We start from the raw sequence: 14391 nt of genomic DNA, 5'->3' as shown, positions 1-14391 counted from the left end.
TTTCTGGTTAAAAGAGCTTTGATCAAATCAAATCACTTTTATTGTCACATCACATGTGCAGGTACATTGGTACAGCACATGTGAGTGAAATTCTTGTGTGCGAGCTTCACAAGCAACAGAGTTGTGCAAAATACAATAATGTAAACTTCAGATCTTCAGATTATCTTGTGTAAAATTGTTTGTAATAATAACCACTTTAGATCGTATTTTTGATCCTGATTCTTTGTTCTGGTGCCTTATTTGCGTGTCTGAAATAGGGTCAGTTTGTTTCAAGTCTGCCTAAAAACAACACCCAGATGCTTACAGGTAGTAGGCATACCTTCAGGGGTCTAGTGGAGTACACGACTCAAACTCAGCCGTCAGCAAAAGGGGGGCCGACATGACTGATCAGTGTATCTATTGATTGTAGATCTTGACAATGCCACGCCTGCCTTGCCACGAATTTTCTTGACTTATTTAAATGTTGTTTTTCTCATCTAGGGAAATAATTCTATCATCATGTGCTTCTGTTGGCTTCTTGCTGAGCTAGTCAGCACATTCCTTCTTTATAAGAGTGTACCGGATGGTTTGGCCAGTCCTAATGCTTTTGCTATCTCTCTGATAAATTTGTTTGAGTTAAAAATCAGATAATTGGATGGAACCGTAGTTTGCTCACCTCAATGGACCCAGCACTGACGTCCTGGATGGAGGAAGGTAATAAAGCTCTTTAGGTAAAGTCAGATCAGCTGCGCAACTACCCAACTTAAAACTGTCACGTAATCCTTGGAGAAGAAAAGATGGTACTGGGATTTTTTTTTTATATGTATGTTAAGGCAAGGCAAGGCAAGTTTATTTGTATAGCACAATTCAACAACAAGGTGATTCAAAGTGCTTTACAGAGACATTAGAAACAAGAACAAATAAAAAGCATGATTTAAAATTGATTAAAACAAGCAAATAAACTAACTAACTAATTAACAAACAAACAAACAACAGTATATAAAATCAAAACAGATAAAATCAGAACAGTAGATAAAATCAGTAGTTAAATGTAAGTTTTGAAATTTAAGCTTAAAGTGTGGATTTGGTGCTTTATTCAAATGCAGCTGAGAACAGGTGAGTCTTCAACCTGGATTTAAATAAACTGAGTGTTTCAGCTGATCTGAGGCTTTCTGGGAGTTTGTTCCAGATATAAGGAGCATAAAAGCTGAATGCAGCTTCTCTGTGTCTGGTTCTGACTCTGGGAACTGATAAAAGACCGGATCCAGATGACCTGAGGGATCTGGAAGGTTCATACTGGGTCAGGAGGTCACTGATGTATTTTGGTCCTAAACCATTCAGAGCTTTATAGGCCAGCATCAGAACTTTAAAGTCTATCCTCTGACGGACAGGCAGCCAGTGTAAGGACCTCAGAGCTGGACTGATGTGGTCCACTTTTTTGGTCTTAGTGAGGACTCGAGCAGCAGAGTTCTGAATGAGCTGTAGTTGTCTGACTGATTTTTTAGGTAGACCTGTAAAGATGCTGTTACAGTAATCAAGCCTACTAAAGATGAATGCATGGACTAGTTTTTCCAGGTCCTGTTGAGACATCAGATCTTTTATCCTTGATATATTCTTGAGGTGATAGTAAGCTGACTTTGTTATTGTCTTAATGTGTTTTTCTAAGTTTAGGTCTGCATCCATCACTACACCCAAATTTCTCGCCTGGTTTGTGATTTTTAGATGTATAGATTGAAGTTCTCTGGTGACCTGTAATCGTTTTTCTTTGGCGCCAAAGACTATTACCTCAGTTTTGTTTTTGTTTAGCTGGAGAAAATTGTGGCACAACCAGTCATTGATTTCCTCAATGCATTTACCAAGAGCCTGTACAGGGCCTCGGTCTCCTGGTGACATTGTGATATATATTTGTGTGTCATCTGCATAGCTGTGATAGTTTATTTTGTTGTTGTTTATAATCTGTGCCAGTGGGAGCATGTAGATGTTAAACAGAAGGGGTCCCAAGATGGAACCTTGGGGAACTCCACATGTGATACTTGTCTGCTCAGATGTGAAGTTACCTATTGATACAAAGTATTTCCTGTTTTCTACGTATGTTTTGAACCAGTTTAGTACAGTTCCTGAAAGACCTGTCCAGTTCTCCAGTCGTTTGAGTAATATGTTGTGGTCAACTGTATCAAATGCTGCACTGAGATCCAGTAAAACTAGGACTGACATTTTTCCACTGTCTGTATTCAGACATATGTCATTAAACACTTTGGTCAGAGCGGTTTCAGTGCTGTGGTTCTGTCTAAAACCTGACTGGAAGGCATCGTAGCAATTATTCTGTTTTAAGAAGTAACTGAGCTGTTGAGAAACTGCTTTTTCAATGATCTTACTTAAAAACGGGAGATTTGAGATCGGCCTGTAGTTGTTCATTTGTGTCTTGTCAAGATTGTCCTTTTTCAGTATAGGTTTGATTACAGCAGTTTTTAGTGATTCTGGAAACACACCTGATAATAAAGAAAAGTTGACGATCTGTAACAGGTCTGACTCCAAAGTCTTTGAGACCTTTTTGAAAAAACTTGTTGGCAGGACATCTAAACAGCAGGAGGAGGAGTTCAGTTGACCTAAGATGTCCTCCAGGTCTTTGCTGTTAATAGGTTGAAACTGTTTCATGGTGTTTAAACAGTTTTTTGGTGGACACAGTACATATCCTGGATCTGCTGTTGATGTACCAATTGCTTGTCTAATTTTTTGGATTTTTTCAGTGAAGAATTTGGCAAAGTCATTGCAGGCCATGGTCGAATGAAGTTCAGCTGCCACTGACACAGGGGGGTTTGTTAGCCTGTCAACTGTAGAAAATAAGACCCGAGCATTATGGCTGTTTTTAGTGATGATGTCAGAGAAGTAGGACCTCCTTGCACTCCTCAGTTGTAAATTATAATTGTGAAGTTTCTCTTTATAGATGTCATAATGAACCTGGAGGTTTGTTTTTCTCCATCTGCGCTCAGCTTTCCTACACTCTCTTTTTTCATTTTTCACCAGTGTGGAGTTTCTCCATGGAGACTTTTTCCTTCCAGAGATAACCTTCACCTTAATGGGAGCAATAGTGTCCATTACATTTAACATGTTAGCATTGAAGCTATTGACGAGTTCATTGACTGACCCTCTGGACAGGTCAGGTGTTAATGGGAAGACCTGGTTAAATATCTCACTAATGTATTCAGTTATACACCGTTTTGTGATCACTGTTGTTGATATATTTGTGTGGGCTGAGATTTTACTTTCAAAGAAAACACAGTAATGATCAGACAGGCCCACATCAGACACAGTAACCTTTGAAATGCTCAGGCCTTTGGAGATCAGTAGGTCAAGAGTGTGTCCTCTATTATGTGTGGCCTCTGTTACATGCTGAGTCAGCCCAAAGTTGCCCAGAGTGTTACTCAGGTCTTTAGTCCCTTTGTCCTGAGGGTTGTCCACATGAATGTTAAAATCCCAAGCAATAATTACACAGTCAAAATCAACACAGATCACAGACAGCAGTTCACTAAGGTCATTAAAAAAGTCTGTGCAGTATTTGGGAGACCTGTAAACATTAAGAAACACAACTTTGGATGGGGCCTTCAGCTGTAAAGCCACATATTCAAAAGACTGAAAACTTCCAGGAGATAGCTGCTTACATTGAAATGATTCATTAAATAAGACAGCAACCCCTCCTCCTCTCCTGCTCGCCCTGACCTCACTGATAAAACTGTAGTTAGGAGGGGTCGTCTCGATGAGAACAGCTCCACTGTTACTTTGGTCCAACCAAGTTTCAGTTAAAAACATAAAATCAAGGCTGTGCTCAGTGATTAAATCATTAATTAAAAATGTTTTCCCAGCTAGAGATCTAATGTTTAATAAAGCCAACTTAAGTGTTTTAGAGGTATTACTTGTCCCCTCGTGTTTGGGAGCAGTCTGTGGCACACAAGGTATGTTTACTATGTTTAAAGATCTTTTAGAGTGCAGCTCTCTGTGTTTTGACCAGGCCACATGTCTCCTGTCACCTAAAAGTACAGAAATTTTAAAACCTTCTAGTAAACAGGGTCCCAGCTTCTCCTGGGAAAAGTCATCACTGCCATAATCCTCACAGCCCGGACCCTTCACACATCACGCATCAGACTGCGGAGACAGGGCATGAAGAGGAACTAAGGGGGGCGAGGCTGGGCAATGTGACTTCGATTGCTCTGTTGAGGGTGGGGCTCGATGGCGAACCTTTGGCCGCTCTGGTGGGGGGTTTATGGGGGACAAAAAGGGATTGGGACGGGGGGGTAGATCTGAGCCCAGCATTGACCCGCTCCATCATCTCCTCAGTGAATTTCAGGTGTGGGGAGGAGGGAGAAAGGGAGGGGGAGGAGGGTGATGGCCTGTCAGGGGTTTGGGGGACTGGGGAAGGTCGTGGTCCCTGGTCCTGGTCGTTGGTGTTGTTGAGAGAGTTGGAGGCAAATAGGGACCCCTCTTCTTGCCTTAGATGTCTCTCCTTTCTGAGGCTCTTCCTCAGATGCCATGGATGTCTCTCCTTTCTGAGGCTCTTCCCGGGTGGGGGCAAATGGAGCTCCTCCTCAAGGTTTCTGCTGGGCTTTGTCTGTTCTTGGAGTACTGTTTGTTCCTCTTTATGAGATAACTCCTCGTTTATCTCAGCCTTGGCACCAAGCACGGATGGATGACGTATGGAATAAAACAAGTTGGAGGTGAACAGTTTCACCCCTGACTTGTTAAAATTAAATCTATTTGCTTTGAACAGATGCCTGCATTCCCAAAAAATATTAAAGTTGTCGATAAAATGCACTGAGTGGTCAGCACATGCTGATATAAGCCATTTATTCAGTGTAAACAACCTGCTGAATCTCTCGTCTCCTCCTCTGACCGGCGGTACAGGTCCACTGATGAATACAGCTGCATTCAGAGAGTTTACAGTATTTAATAATCCAGTAAAGTCCCGTTTCAGAACCTCCGACTGTTGTTTGGACACATCGTTTGACCCTGTATGCAGAACAATGTTTGTCACAGTTGGATATTCATCTGCAATTTGAAGAATTCTCTCCTTCAGGTTGTTGACCATATCGTTAGGAAAGCAGAGGACTTTAGTGTTCTTACCGCACATCCTTTGTACATCCTTTACGGCAGAGTCACCCACAATCAGAGTTTCAGGCCTAGCCTTTAGCTTTCCCTGTGGCCTTTCACTTTTCAACAGATTTTCAGACCTTATTTCGCTGCTTTTAGATGGATGGTTGTCCGATATAGATCCAGGGTCCTTTGATAGTGGAGCAAATCTGTTCTGCAGTTTCACATTCAGTTGTTTTGGAGGTTTGTTGTTAACCTTCCTATTCACGGTTGTCCAGTCCTGTTTCCTCCCGTATACAGGGGTAGAAGAGCTTCTCTGTCTCGTAGGAAGTGAAGGCCAGTCGGTTTCAGAGATTTCAGCTCGCTGTGCCCTGCCTGTGATACGTCCTCCCCCTTCCAGGAGACATGATTTATGTCTTGGTTTTGCACCAAGACAGTCTAAGGGGGGATTATCACTTGAGGATTTATAATAATGCACAGAGTCTACTTTCTTGGTCATGTTATCTGTGCTCCTTAGCTGTGTACTAGCTTGCTCATCGCCATTGTTTTGAATCAAAGGCAAGGTTGTTTCATTTCCACACAGTCCATTTACCTCCACGTTTACTTCTAAGCGATGAATTTTTGTCTCCAGTACTGCAATCTTCTGCAGGAGGCTGTGGTAGTCATCTGTGGAGAGGGAAGGCATCTTGTTGCTAGTTAGCCTAGCGGTTAGCACCTTTCCAGGCTATTGAGGCTGCTCGGTGCCCAGACGCTGTAATCAGGCTTCAGCTGTGTCTAGGCCACAGACACACGGAGCGCTGAGGACAAGGTAACCATAAAATGTTGCTGTTTCTGTTAAGAACACTCTAGTCCTAATGATCTACAAGTGTCCAGAAGTTATCGCAGGTAAGCTCACACGGAAAAAAGGGAAAAAATCAGCATAAAAATCAATATAAGAAGCAAAGCATTCAAGAGCAAGCTGCGTTAGAGGTCCAGCGTGCTCCATTAAACCAAACTATTTCAATATCAGCATTGATTTAGTCATTGGAAGCACAGGTCTAATAAAGTAACCTCAGGAATAATCATATTATTGCATACGTTTTCTTTATTTAAAGGTTATTCAAAGGTTATCACCCTAACTAATCGACTAAGCAAATAGACTACTGGCATAGATGTGACTGGGAATAAAACCGCAAGAAAAAAGGAATAGTTGTCCTTTGTGTCTTTTTCATGTTATCCAGTTCATTATTCTAGTTTGGGCAGAAGCTGAATAGACAATTTTTCAACTTTGAACTGTTGATTTCTTGGAATCTACTCCACATTTTTTTTTTCTATATAAATTATTACTGCAGATTAAAGAAGGGAAATGTCTTCACTTTAAGTACAGAAAAAAAATGGAAAAGAAACTGTCACAGTAAAAGTTTGCATTTTATTGGTAAAGAAAAAAAACCCAAAAACGATAGAGATGCATACAAATTATAATCTACATTTAGACCACCTCGGTCAGCGGCCTACACGTACAAAGAAAAACCCGAAAACAAACCCAAAGGACAATTAAGTCTCACAGTCAACGTGTTACACTAAAAGGGTTCACTAATTTTACTATACTGATTAGTTTTATGGGTTCTTGGTTTGGCCAAACAGAAAACGCACCCTTTCATACTTAAAGCTACTAAGATGTGACACATGAAAAATAAAATTACGTCAATTCAAGAAGCAGGACTGCAGAAATGTGTACTTTGTTTTAAATGTTTGACATCGCACTCCCGAATTTCTTTATAAAAGAAACCTCCAATATGTTACATAATGGTCAAATGGTTATCTCACAAAAAGTTAACACATAATTCTGTTTCCGGATAACGTATGGGTGTTTAACAAACAAAAAAACTCCCCCTAAAAACAAGACTGTGGGGAGGAGCAGGTTGTTCAGGGGTTCCTGACCATGGAATGTTTTTAATCAAGAAATAAAAATGGTGTGTGCTATGAGGAGGCCTGAGGTTTTTAAAAAACAAAACAAAAACAAAAAAAAATAAAATGTAGAATTACAAAAACAAACCACAAAAAATAATCATCCAATTCCTCTAAATGATGCGACTTTCTACCGATAATGACGAGGTGGTGGGCTGTGGTGTGGCGGAAGGTGTCTTCTCGGAGGTGGGCTATGCCGTGACATAGCATGGCGTGGGGGCGACTGGTAGCGCGCAGGGGGAGATCTTCTGTTATAGTAAGGAGAATAGCGACCTCTGGATCTGGAACGGGATCGTGATCGATCCCAGTTGGGAGTACCTCTTTCCTCATACACACGGATATAAGCAGTCTCCCCCTAACAAGAAATAACGAAAGAATTACACGACATCAGCTGCAGTTTATCATCAGAGGAACGATTAAATCTCACCATCACTAACACTAACCTGATGTGAACGGAACTCTGTCCCATCCAATCTACGCAGTGCATACTCCATGTCCTCTCTACGGAGAAATTCCACTACACCCTCTCCGTCACGCTGCACATCTGCAAAACAGACATCTCCTGCTTCCCGCATGTGATCCTTCAGATCCTGCCAGCTTCCAGATGGTGGCAGTCCTGGAACAGGAAAAGACTAAATGATGGTGTGGACAAAATATACTTCCCTGCTTAAATTTACCTGACACTTTAAACCTAAAATCTTAGCAGGAAAGGGTTTCATTATTTCTCCAAAGTGCAACTCTTTCTTTAATTCATTATTTTTATACAGTCTGACCTTTACACCTCTTGAAACCTAAAGAAGATGGAGAAGTGGAAGACTTTGCATTTCCCCTGCCTTTAAATTGCTAAAAATGCCAGGAATGACACAACCTGGTTAATGTTAAAACACTATAAAGCTAAGACCTGGATTTGTGGTCTGTCTAAGGTGTTACCTATTCAGCACCAAGTGTTAATTTACACTGTCTTTAATCATTAACACTTTCCATGCACAGCAGTTACTTATTAATGCCAAACCCACAGTTGAAAATACTGAGATGGTCAATCATCCTTATAACCAGTAGGAAAAAACTAATTGACTTTTTCAAGTCTCCTGACTGATAAGTCCACCCACTTCTCCACCCAGTGTTTTAGGTGAACTACAGAAACATTTGACAAAGCACATAACATAATTAATGATACACAATGACAAAATGACACCTACCATCACTATAGCCGGTGTTTGGGGTTACTCAGCCAACATGACCGGTTTCACTTTACTGTTTTGATTTTCATGACCTCATCCACTTAGTCCCTTTGACTTCCAATCCGCCATGAGAGAGAGAAACATATCTGCCTATGACTCATGACGTCCTCAACTAGTCCCCTTGTCCTCCAGTCCGCCATGAGAAAGAGAGAATGATCTGCCTACGACTCATGACGTCCAGCTACCAGTCCCCTTGTTCTCCAGTCCGGCATGCGAATGGGAGAAAGTTATCTGCCTAAGACTCCTATGTCCACTTTCCTACCAGTCCCCTTGATTTCCAGGCCGTACCGAATGAGAGAGTACTATTAATTGGCTACGACTCATGGCGTCCACCTACCAGACACTATGACCCGGAATTCAGATCTTCGAGTTGGGGGTCCAAATCTTCCTCTAGGTGCTCCTCCACCACCTCCCATTGGGCCAGGTTTAGAACGGGGATACTCCACACGCAGCTTGGAGTCCCCATATCCATATCCATTCCTTCCATAGACCGCATCATCTGCATCCCTAAGAGAAGAGAGCAAAGAACTCCTTACCAAAGTACGCCTAGCGGACAAAGGTTGGATATCTTGTCTCCATCCATTCCCTGCCGGCAGTCACTGGAGACGATATACCACAAAATTTATGGTGTCCAACAAGGAGGAGTGTGATTCGAGTTGCCAAAAACCATCCGCAAAACTCACCGTGGGTCTTCAAATCGGACGAAGGCAAAAGGGATAGTGCCTCTATTGTTCTTCAATTCTATTTCACGAATTTTTCCATATTTGTAGAAGAGATCCTCAATGTCTCTCTCCTGGACATCCATGGGAAGATTCCCCACATAGATCCGGCCATCAGACATGTTGGCTGAGTAGGCGACACTGCTGACACAAAAGAAGGGGGGCACCTGCAGACTTTTAGAGATCACTTCTTGCTTTCACAAATAGCTGTGGAAGTGGTCCTTAATCATATTCCTAGTCCCAATCCAAAACTTAGTCCATCCGCAGACAATTCCTTAATTTACACAAGAATAAAGCTTTAAAGAAGGGATGAAGCCGTGATAGAAGTAAATGATGGGCTCAAGGAAAAAAAAAATGGCACAGGACTTCGGATCCAAGCCTGAAAACTTTAAAAACACAGTGTAATGAATGTCCAACCATTTCAGTGATTACAGATCTGTTCTCTTTAAAGTGAGATTATAAGCATACTGTGGGAAAAAATGTAAAAAGGTACTAACAATTACCTGTGTGTAAACGGTAAATGAACTGATGCTTACGTGTTTTTCTACTCTGCTTTTTACTGCAAAAACAATATTTTCTATGCCTTTAACCTTTTTGTTTTGTTTTATGTGGATTAAGCTAGCATGCAATTCTGTGTGTACTAAAAAAATGTATTTTGCAAAACCTTTTAAAAAATGTCTTTATATTTTTCCTTGGAAAATAGGAAATATGTGCCAACCTAAATGGAAATTTAAAAACCGTATACAAGGCAAAAATGTCTGTAGAATTCTAATGACCTTGAAAGTCAATATTTGTTATGACCAACTTGATCCTTGAACACAGCCTGAACTCTCTGAGGGATGTTTTCTTAAAGTAGTCTTCAGGAATAGTTCTCTAGGCTTCTTGAAGGACATTCAAAGCTCTTCTTTGGATGTTGGCTGCTATTTATTCCATTCTCTGTGAAGATGATCCCATACTTCTTCAATAATGTTGAAGTCCAGGCTCTGGAGAGGCCACTGTGTTTTTCTGTCCAGGTATGTTTTTACTGCATTGGCAGTGTGTTTGTTATCAGTGTCATGCTCAAAAATGAAGCCGCTAACAATCAGCTGTTTTCTGATTTTACGTTATTTTCTGTGTTTATCATTTCACAAATTTTTCAAAGAACTCCAGCCAACACCACTGGCTGAAATACAGCTGCAAACCATGACAGAGCCTCCACTATGTTTTACAGATGGCTACAGACACTTACTGTTGATGTACTGTGACATCCTCCTTTCAACCAAAAACTTCAAATTTGGATTCCTCGCTCCAGAAGATCTGTTGCTACTGATTTTTAATCCAGTCCTTGTGTAATTTGACATACCTCAAACTCTTTCTCCCCTTTCTCTTTCCCCCTGTATAAGAATGGCTTCTTACAGCCATCCTTCCACTGAGACCATTTCTGTTGAACCTTCAGTGAACAGTACATAGATCACCTGAAGGTCCAGATGTATCTTTCAGGTCTGACACAGTTCTTTGGTGGATGGATTTCTTCAAGACATGACCTTCAGATCCTGTAGATATATATATACATATTTGGTGGGGGTAAGATTTGCCACTTCTTTGGCCCTCCAGTTTCCTCTCTTTTTTAAATGGACACACTGAACACCATGCACAAATTTCAACTAAGAGCTCTTTGGTAATCACTTTGTTGGTGCCTAGATACTATTTCATGTCTGTCAAACTGTGTTATTGTTGGTGTTTTTCATGAATTCAACAAAAGAAATAGGAACACCTGTGTTTTAATGACATGCTGATATAATACAGTGTCAAAAATACAATTTTAAACTGCTTCTTTGTTAAGTGTATTGTTATCCATAGACATAACACTATTCAAAGAAAAACACTGACTTTCAGAAAACCTGGAGGACTATTTCTCAAGACCACTTTAAAAATTACAAGGAAGTCTAGCTCAAAGCAAAATATAAAGAAATGATGGGCAGCGCAACACTTTCTTATATTTCTACTTGTAAAAAAAGGGAGCCAATAATATGAAAATTGTTTGACGCTTAGTTGGGAGGGCAGACCTCCAAAGCAGCACAACAATATGGAAAACGCATAAGAAAACTGTTCCAGCTTAATGCAGCTCAGCGACTACAACCATGCTATGAAGGTAGGTGATAAAGACACATATAGAGCACTCACTAGTTGCACTCCATATGACATGCAAAATAAATGGTGGATGAAACTAGTTAAAAAGCTCCGTTTCTATTTTATTAGGTTACAACACTCCAAAGGGTCCTGATGAGCAGTTATGCTATCTTTTCACTTCAACTTTCTCAGGAAAGCACCACGCCACCGGCTGTTGGTCTTACATTTGACATATACTGTGTAACAACTAGTCTATTGCAGTGCTGCTGCTGGCACCTTGTGGCAATAGACACACAGTTTGAATCATGTAGTCCGCGATCTATGACGGCAGCTCACTGGAAAAAGGCTAAAAATTCAGATTGTTGCTTTTACACCAATAAGTGCTGTATTTTTGCCCATACTATCACAAACATAATTATTACAAAATTACTTTGAAAAATCGCAATATTATCATGAGACTGTCGCCGTCCAATGTGCATTATTCCAGACTGACACTACTATTACATTTTTCTGTAAACTCAGGCTGGTGATTTTAAAAGCTGCCGCATAAAATTTATATACAAACCCAGCATATTGAAACAAAATGTAATATTCATAAAAACGGTGTTTTGGTGGCTGTCATACAGCTGCTAACAGGTGTTTTCCGTACCCTATACGTTTACCTGGACTTGAAGGCGTTTCCGGGGCCTTGAAAACCCCGTTTAATCGAGCAGTTGCTGAACCTACCAAACCTGTTTAACGTCCCATAGCTGAACAACTGCGATCTGACCTCAATTTAATCTAAAATTCGAGAGCTCCTGGTTAGCATTACCGCTTAGACACTACAGTCCAGATTCGTTCCAGCCATTCAAATTTGGCTTTGCCCTAAAATATCACAGTGGCTACTGCTAAAGTAGTCATAGCTATTGTTAGCAACAGGCGGCTGTAAACGAGGGGTTGCTTACATTAAAAGCAGTTCAGGTATTTTCCTTTCTTTCTTTTGTTTTTGTTTTTTTTAAGTCTTGTAACACGGCCTCTGGAGTCGACCCATTCAACTTGACCTTTATATCTAGAAACTAACCCCTAGCTTATAATTTGCACACCAGCAATTGCGAAACCAGCGCAGTCCCTTTGTTGGTAACGTAAGGTCGATCAGCGAGTCAGGCTAAAAAGACTCTGGGTCGGCTACAATTTGCTAATATTTATCGCTTTCAGAGAGCGCATAATAAATGCATATGGTAAAAAAAACAAACTTAAATTAATAAATGTCTCTGATTACCTTTTAGAGCAGGTAAATGTGCCTGTTTGTAGAATTAATGCAACCAGTTAGCACACTCTGCTGCTTCCGCGTAAGTTAGCACATTTACGGGAGATGGCTGCGTTCTTCTTCTACAGCTTTTCATTTCCGGCAGACAGTAGCCACTGTTACATCATTGCTGCCCCCTGCTGCTGGGAGAAGTTGTGGTGACGATCAGTGAGCAGCAGCCGAGCGTTACAATAATGTTTGCTTTGAGAGGGTTGTTGGAGCAGTAGAGAGAAGATTAGAAGAACACGTGCGCGGTGTCTTTGTGGACCTAGAGGAAATATATGATAGAGTGCCAAGACAGGAGTTGTGGTAGTACACAGGAAGTCAAGAGTGGCAGAAAAAATATATATATGTGAATATGCACTTGACTTTATAGTTGGTCTGAGACTTACTAAAACAAACAAACAAACAAGAAAAGGAAAATAAAATAATCAATTTTTCCCCTAACCTTAATTTTGAGTTATAAAGTCAAGTTTTGAGATGACCAAAAAAAACAAAAAACAAATAAGCTTTTATACGAAACTGAGAGGGACTAAAATTGAGAACACTGACTGCTTTATTTTGTAACACAAACTAGTTCTCATTTCTATCCTCTGAATTAAAAGTTCATTATTAATTTAATTTTAATAGAGAGAGCGAGAATATCAACTTAAAATCTAGAAAAATTTTCACATTACATAAAAGCTATAAACTGATTTGCACATCATAGAGTGAAATAAGTATTTGATCTTCAAGAAAACACAAGTACCTGGTGGTGTTGCTAAGCAAGGAGATAAAGCGTTTCTTATAGCTGGTCACCACATCTGCACACATCTCAGGAGGGATTTTGGTTGACTTCTCTTTACAGAAACATTTAGGTTTCTTGGCAGGTGTTTGCAACTTGAAGCTTCAGCGTCAAAGATTTTCTACAGGATTTAGGCTGGCTACCCCCCTTTCTTTTCATGTAAGATTTTATGGTACATGCCCGCCCCTCCAGTGGCCCCCTCCATGCAGCAAAGTCATCCTGTAATCCTTAGCAGAAAAACAGTATGTTTCCACCTCGATCCTTGATTGTGGGTCATACTTTCTCTTCCTCCACACACAGTGGGCTGAGTTAAGTTCGGTTTCATCTGACCGCAGCACTTTCTCCCAAGCCTTCTCTGACTCCTTAAGATGTTCACTAGCCTGCACATGTGCCTTGTTCTGCAGGGGGACCTTGCTGGTACCATACAGCGTAGAGTGTTATCAGTATTACCATGGTCACAACTGCCTTCAGATGATTAACAAGCTCCTCCCATGTAAATGGCCTGCATTTGTATAGCGCTTTACACTACATTCAGTCATCCACCCATTCACACACAGGCAATGGCAAGCTACATTGTAGTCACACAGCTGCCCTGGGGCGCACTGACAGAGGCCGGACACTGGCGCCACCGGGCCCTCTGACCACCACCAGTAGGCAAACATGGGGTTACTATCTTGCCCAAGGAGAGCCAGGAGGCAGCCTGGGATCGAACCACCGACCTTCTGATTAATGGCTGACCTGCTCTGCCACCTGAGCTACAGCCACCTCCATGTAGTTTTGGTCTGATCCCCCATCATAATCATACTCACCCAATGAAGCAAGATCTTGCATCGAACTCCATCGAATGAGGGTGACTGGTGACCATTTCATATCATTGCCATTTCCAAATAATTGCACCAACAGATGTCACCTTCTCACTAAACATCTTGCTAATGGTCTTATAGCCCACTCCAGCCTAGTGCAGGTCTACAATCTTGCCCTGACATCCTTTGACAGCTCTGACAGCTTATCATTGAGAGGTTGTAATGGAAGAAACAGTGTTTTTTGGCTTTATGCACATTACAGGTTTATGCACATTACAGGTTCTCCAGTAGTAAATAAATAGTAAGTAAATAAATGAATAAAATAAATTGAATTGAGTAGCTACAATTGATTGACTGACTGTAATCTCGGCCCCATTGGACACACAAACAATCTGTGGGAACCAAAATCCTGACTGGGTTGTAGGCGATCAAATACTTCTTC

The 14391-nt window shown here is 41.0% G+C and overlaps 1 protein-coding gene across 6 annotated transcripts; it reads right to left on the bottom strand.

Moving 5' to 3' along the window:
• Positions 1 to 6449: 6449 nt before the first annotated feature.
• srsf9 (serine and arginine rich splicing factor 9) lies at positions 6450 to 13230 on the bottom strand. 6 transcript variants are annotated; one of them, XM_085279575.1, is made up of 6 exons: positions 13111 to 13230; positions 12336 to 12630; positions 8933 to 9112; positions 8587 to 8756; positions 7452 to 7624; positions 6450 to 7363 (listed from the first exon to the last, which is right to left on the bottom strand). In XM_085279575.1, exons 3-6 carry the CDS (start codon positions 9088 to 9090, stop codon positions 7139 to 7141), a joined length of 726 nt encoding a protein of 241 aa, XP_085135701.1. In that variant the 5' UTR covers positions 9091 to 9112; positions 12336 to 12630; positions 13111 to 13230; the 3' UTR covers positions 6450 to 7138. The 6 variants fall into 6 exon arrangements, with proteins under 6 accessions (XP_085135701.1, XP_085135699.1, XP_085135697.1 ...); XM_085279573.1 differs by having other exon boundaries at positions 8933 to 9109; positions 13111 to 13229; XM_085279571.1 differs by lacking the exon at positions 13111 to 13230 and having other exon boundaries at positions 8933 to 10500; positions 12336 to 12464.
• Positions 13231 to 14391: the final 1161 nt, after the last annotated feature.

The sequence above is a fragment of the Mchenga conophoros genome, linkage group LG7, assembly GCF_057382185.1.
Source record: "Mchenga conophoros isolate Kocher_MC1m ecotype Shallow Benthic linkage group LG7, M_conophoros_male_GT1.1, whole genome shotgun sequence".
In the NCBI taxonomy this organism is placed as follows: Eukaryota; Metazoa; Chordata; class Actinopteri; order Cichliformes; family Cichlidae; genus Mchenga; species Mchenga conophoros.
The sequence above is the reverse complement of the archived record's forward strand: the minus strand, read 5'-3'. Positions and strand labels throughout refer to the sequence as shown.

Coding starts and splice junctions, on each gene's coding strand:
- srsf9 (XM_085279575.1), bottom strand. CDS start 9,090: ATGTCTGATGGCCGGATCTATGTGGGGAATCTTCCCATGGATGTCCAG. Junction 8,757..8,932: donor GTCCGATTTGAAGACCCACG/GTGAGTTTTGCG, acceptor CTCTTCTCTTAG/GGATGCAGATGATGCGGTCT. Junction 7,625..8,586: donor ATTCCGGGTCATAGTGTCTG/GTAGGTGGACGC, acceptor TTCCTGTTCCAG/GACTGCCACCATCTGGAAGC.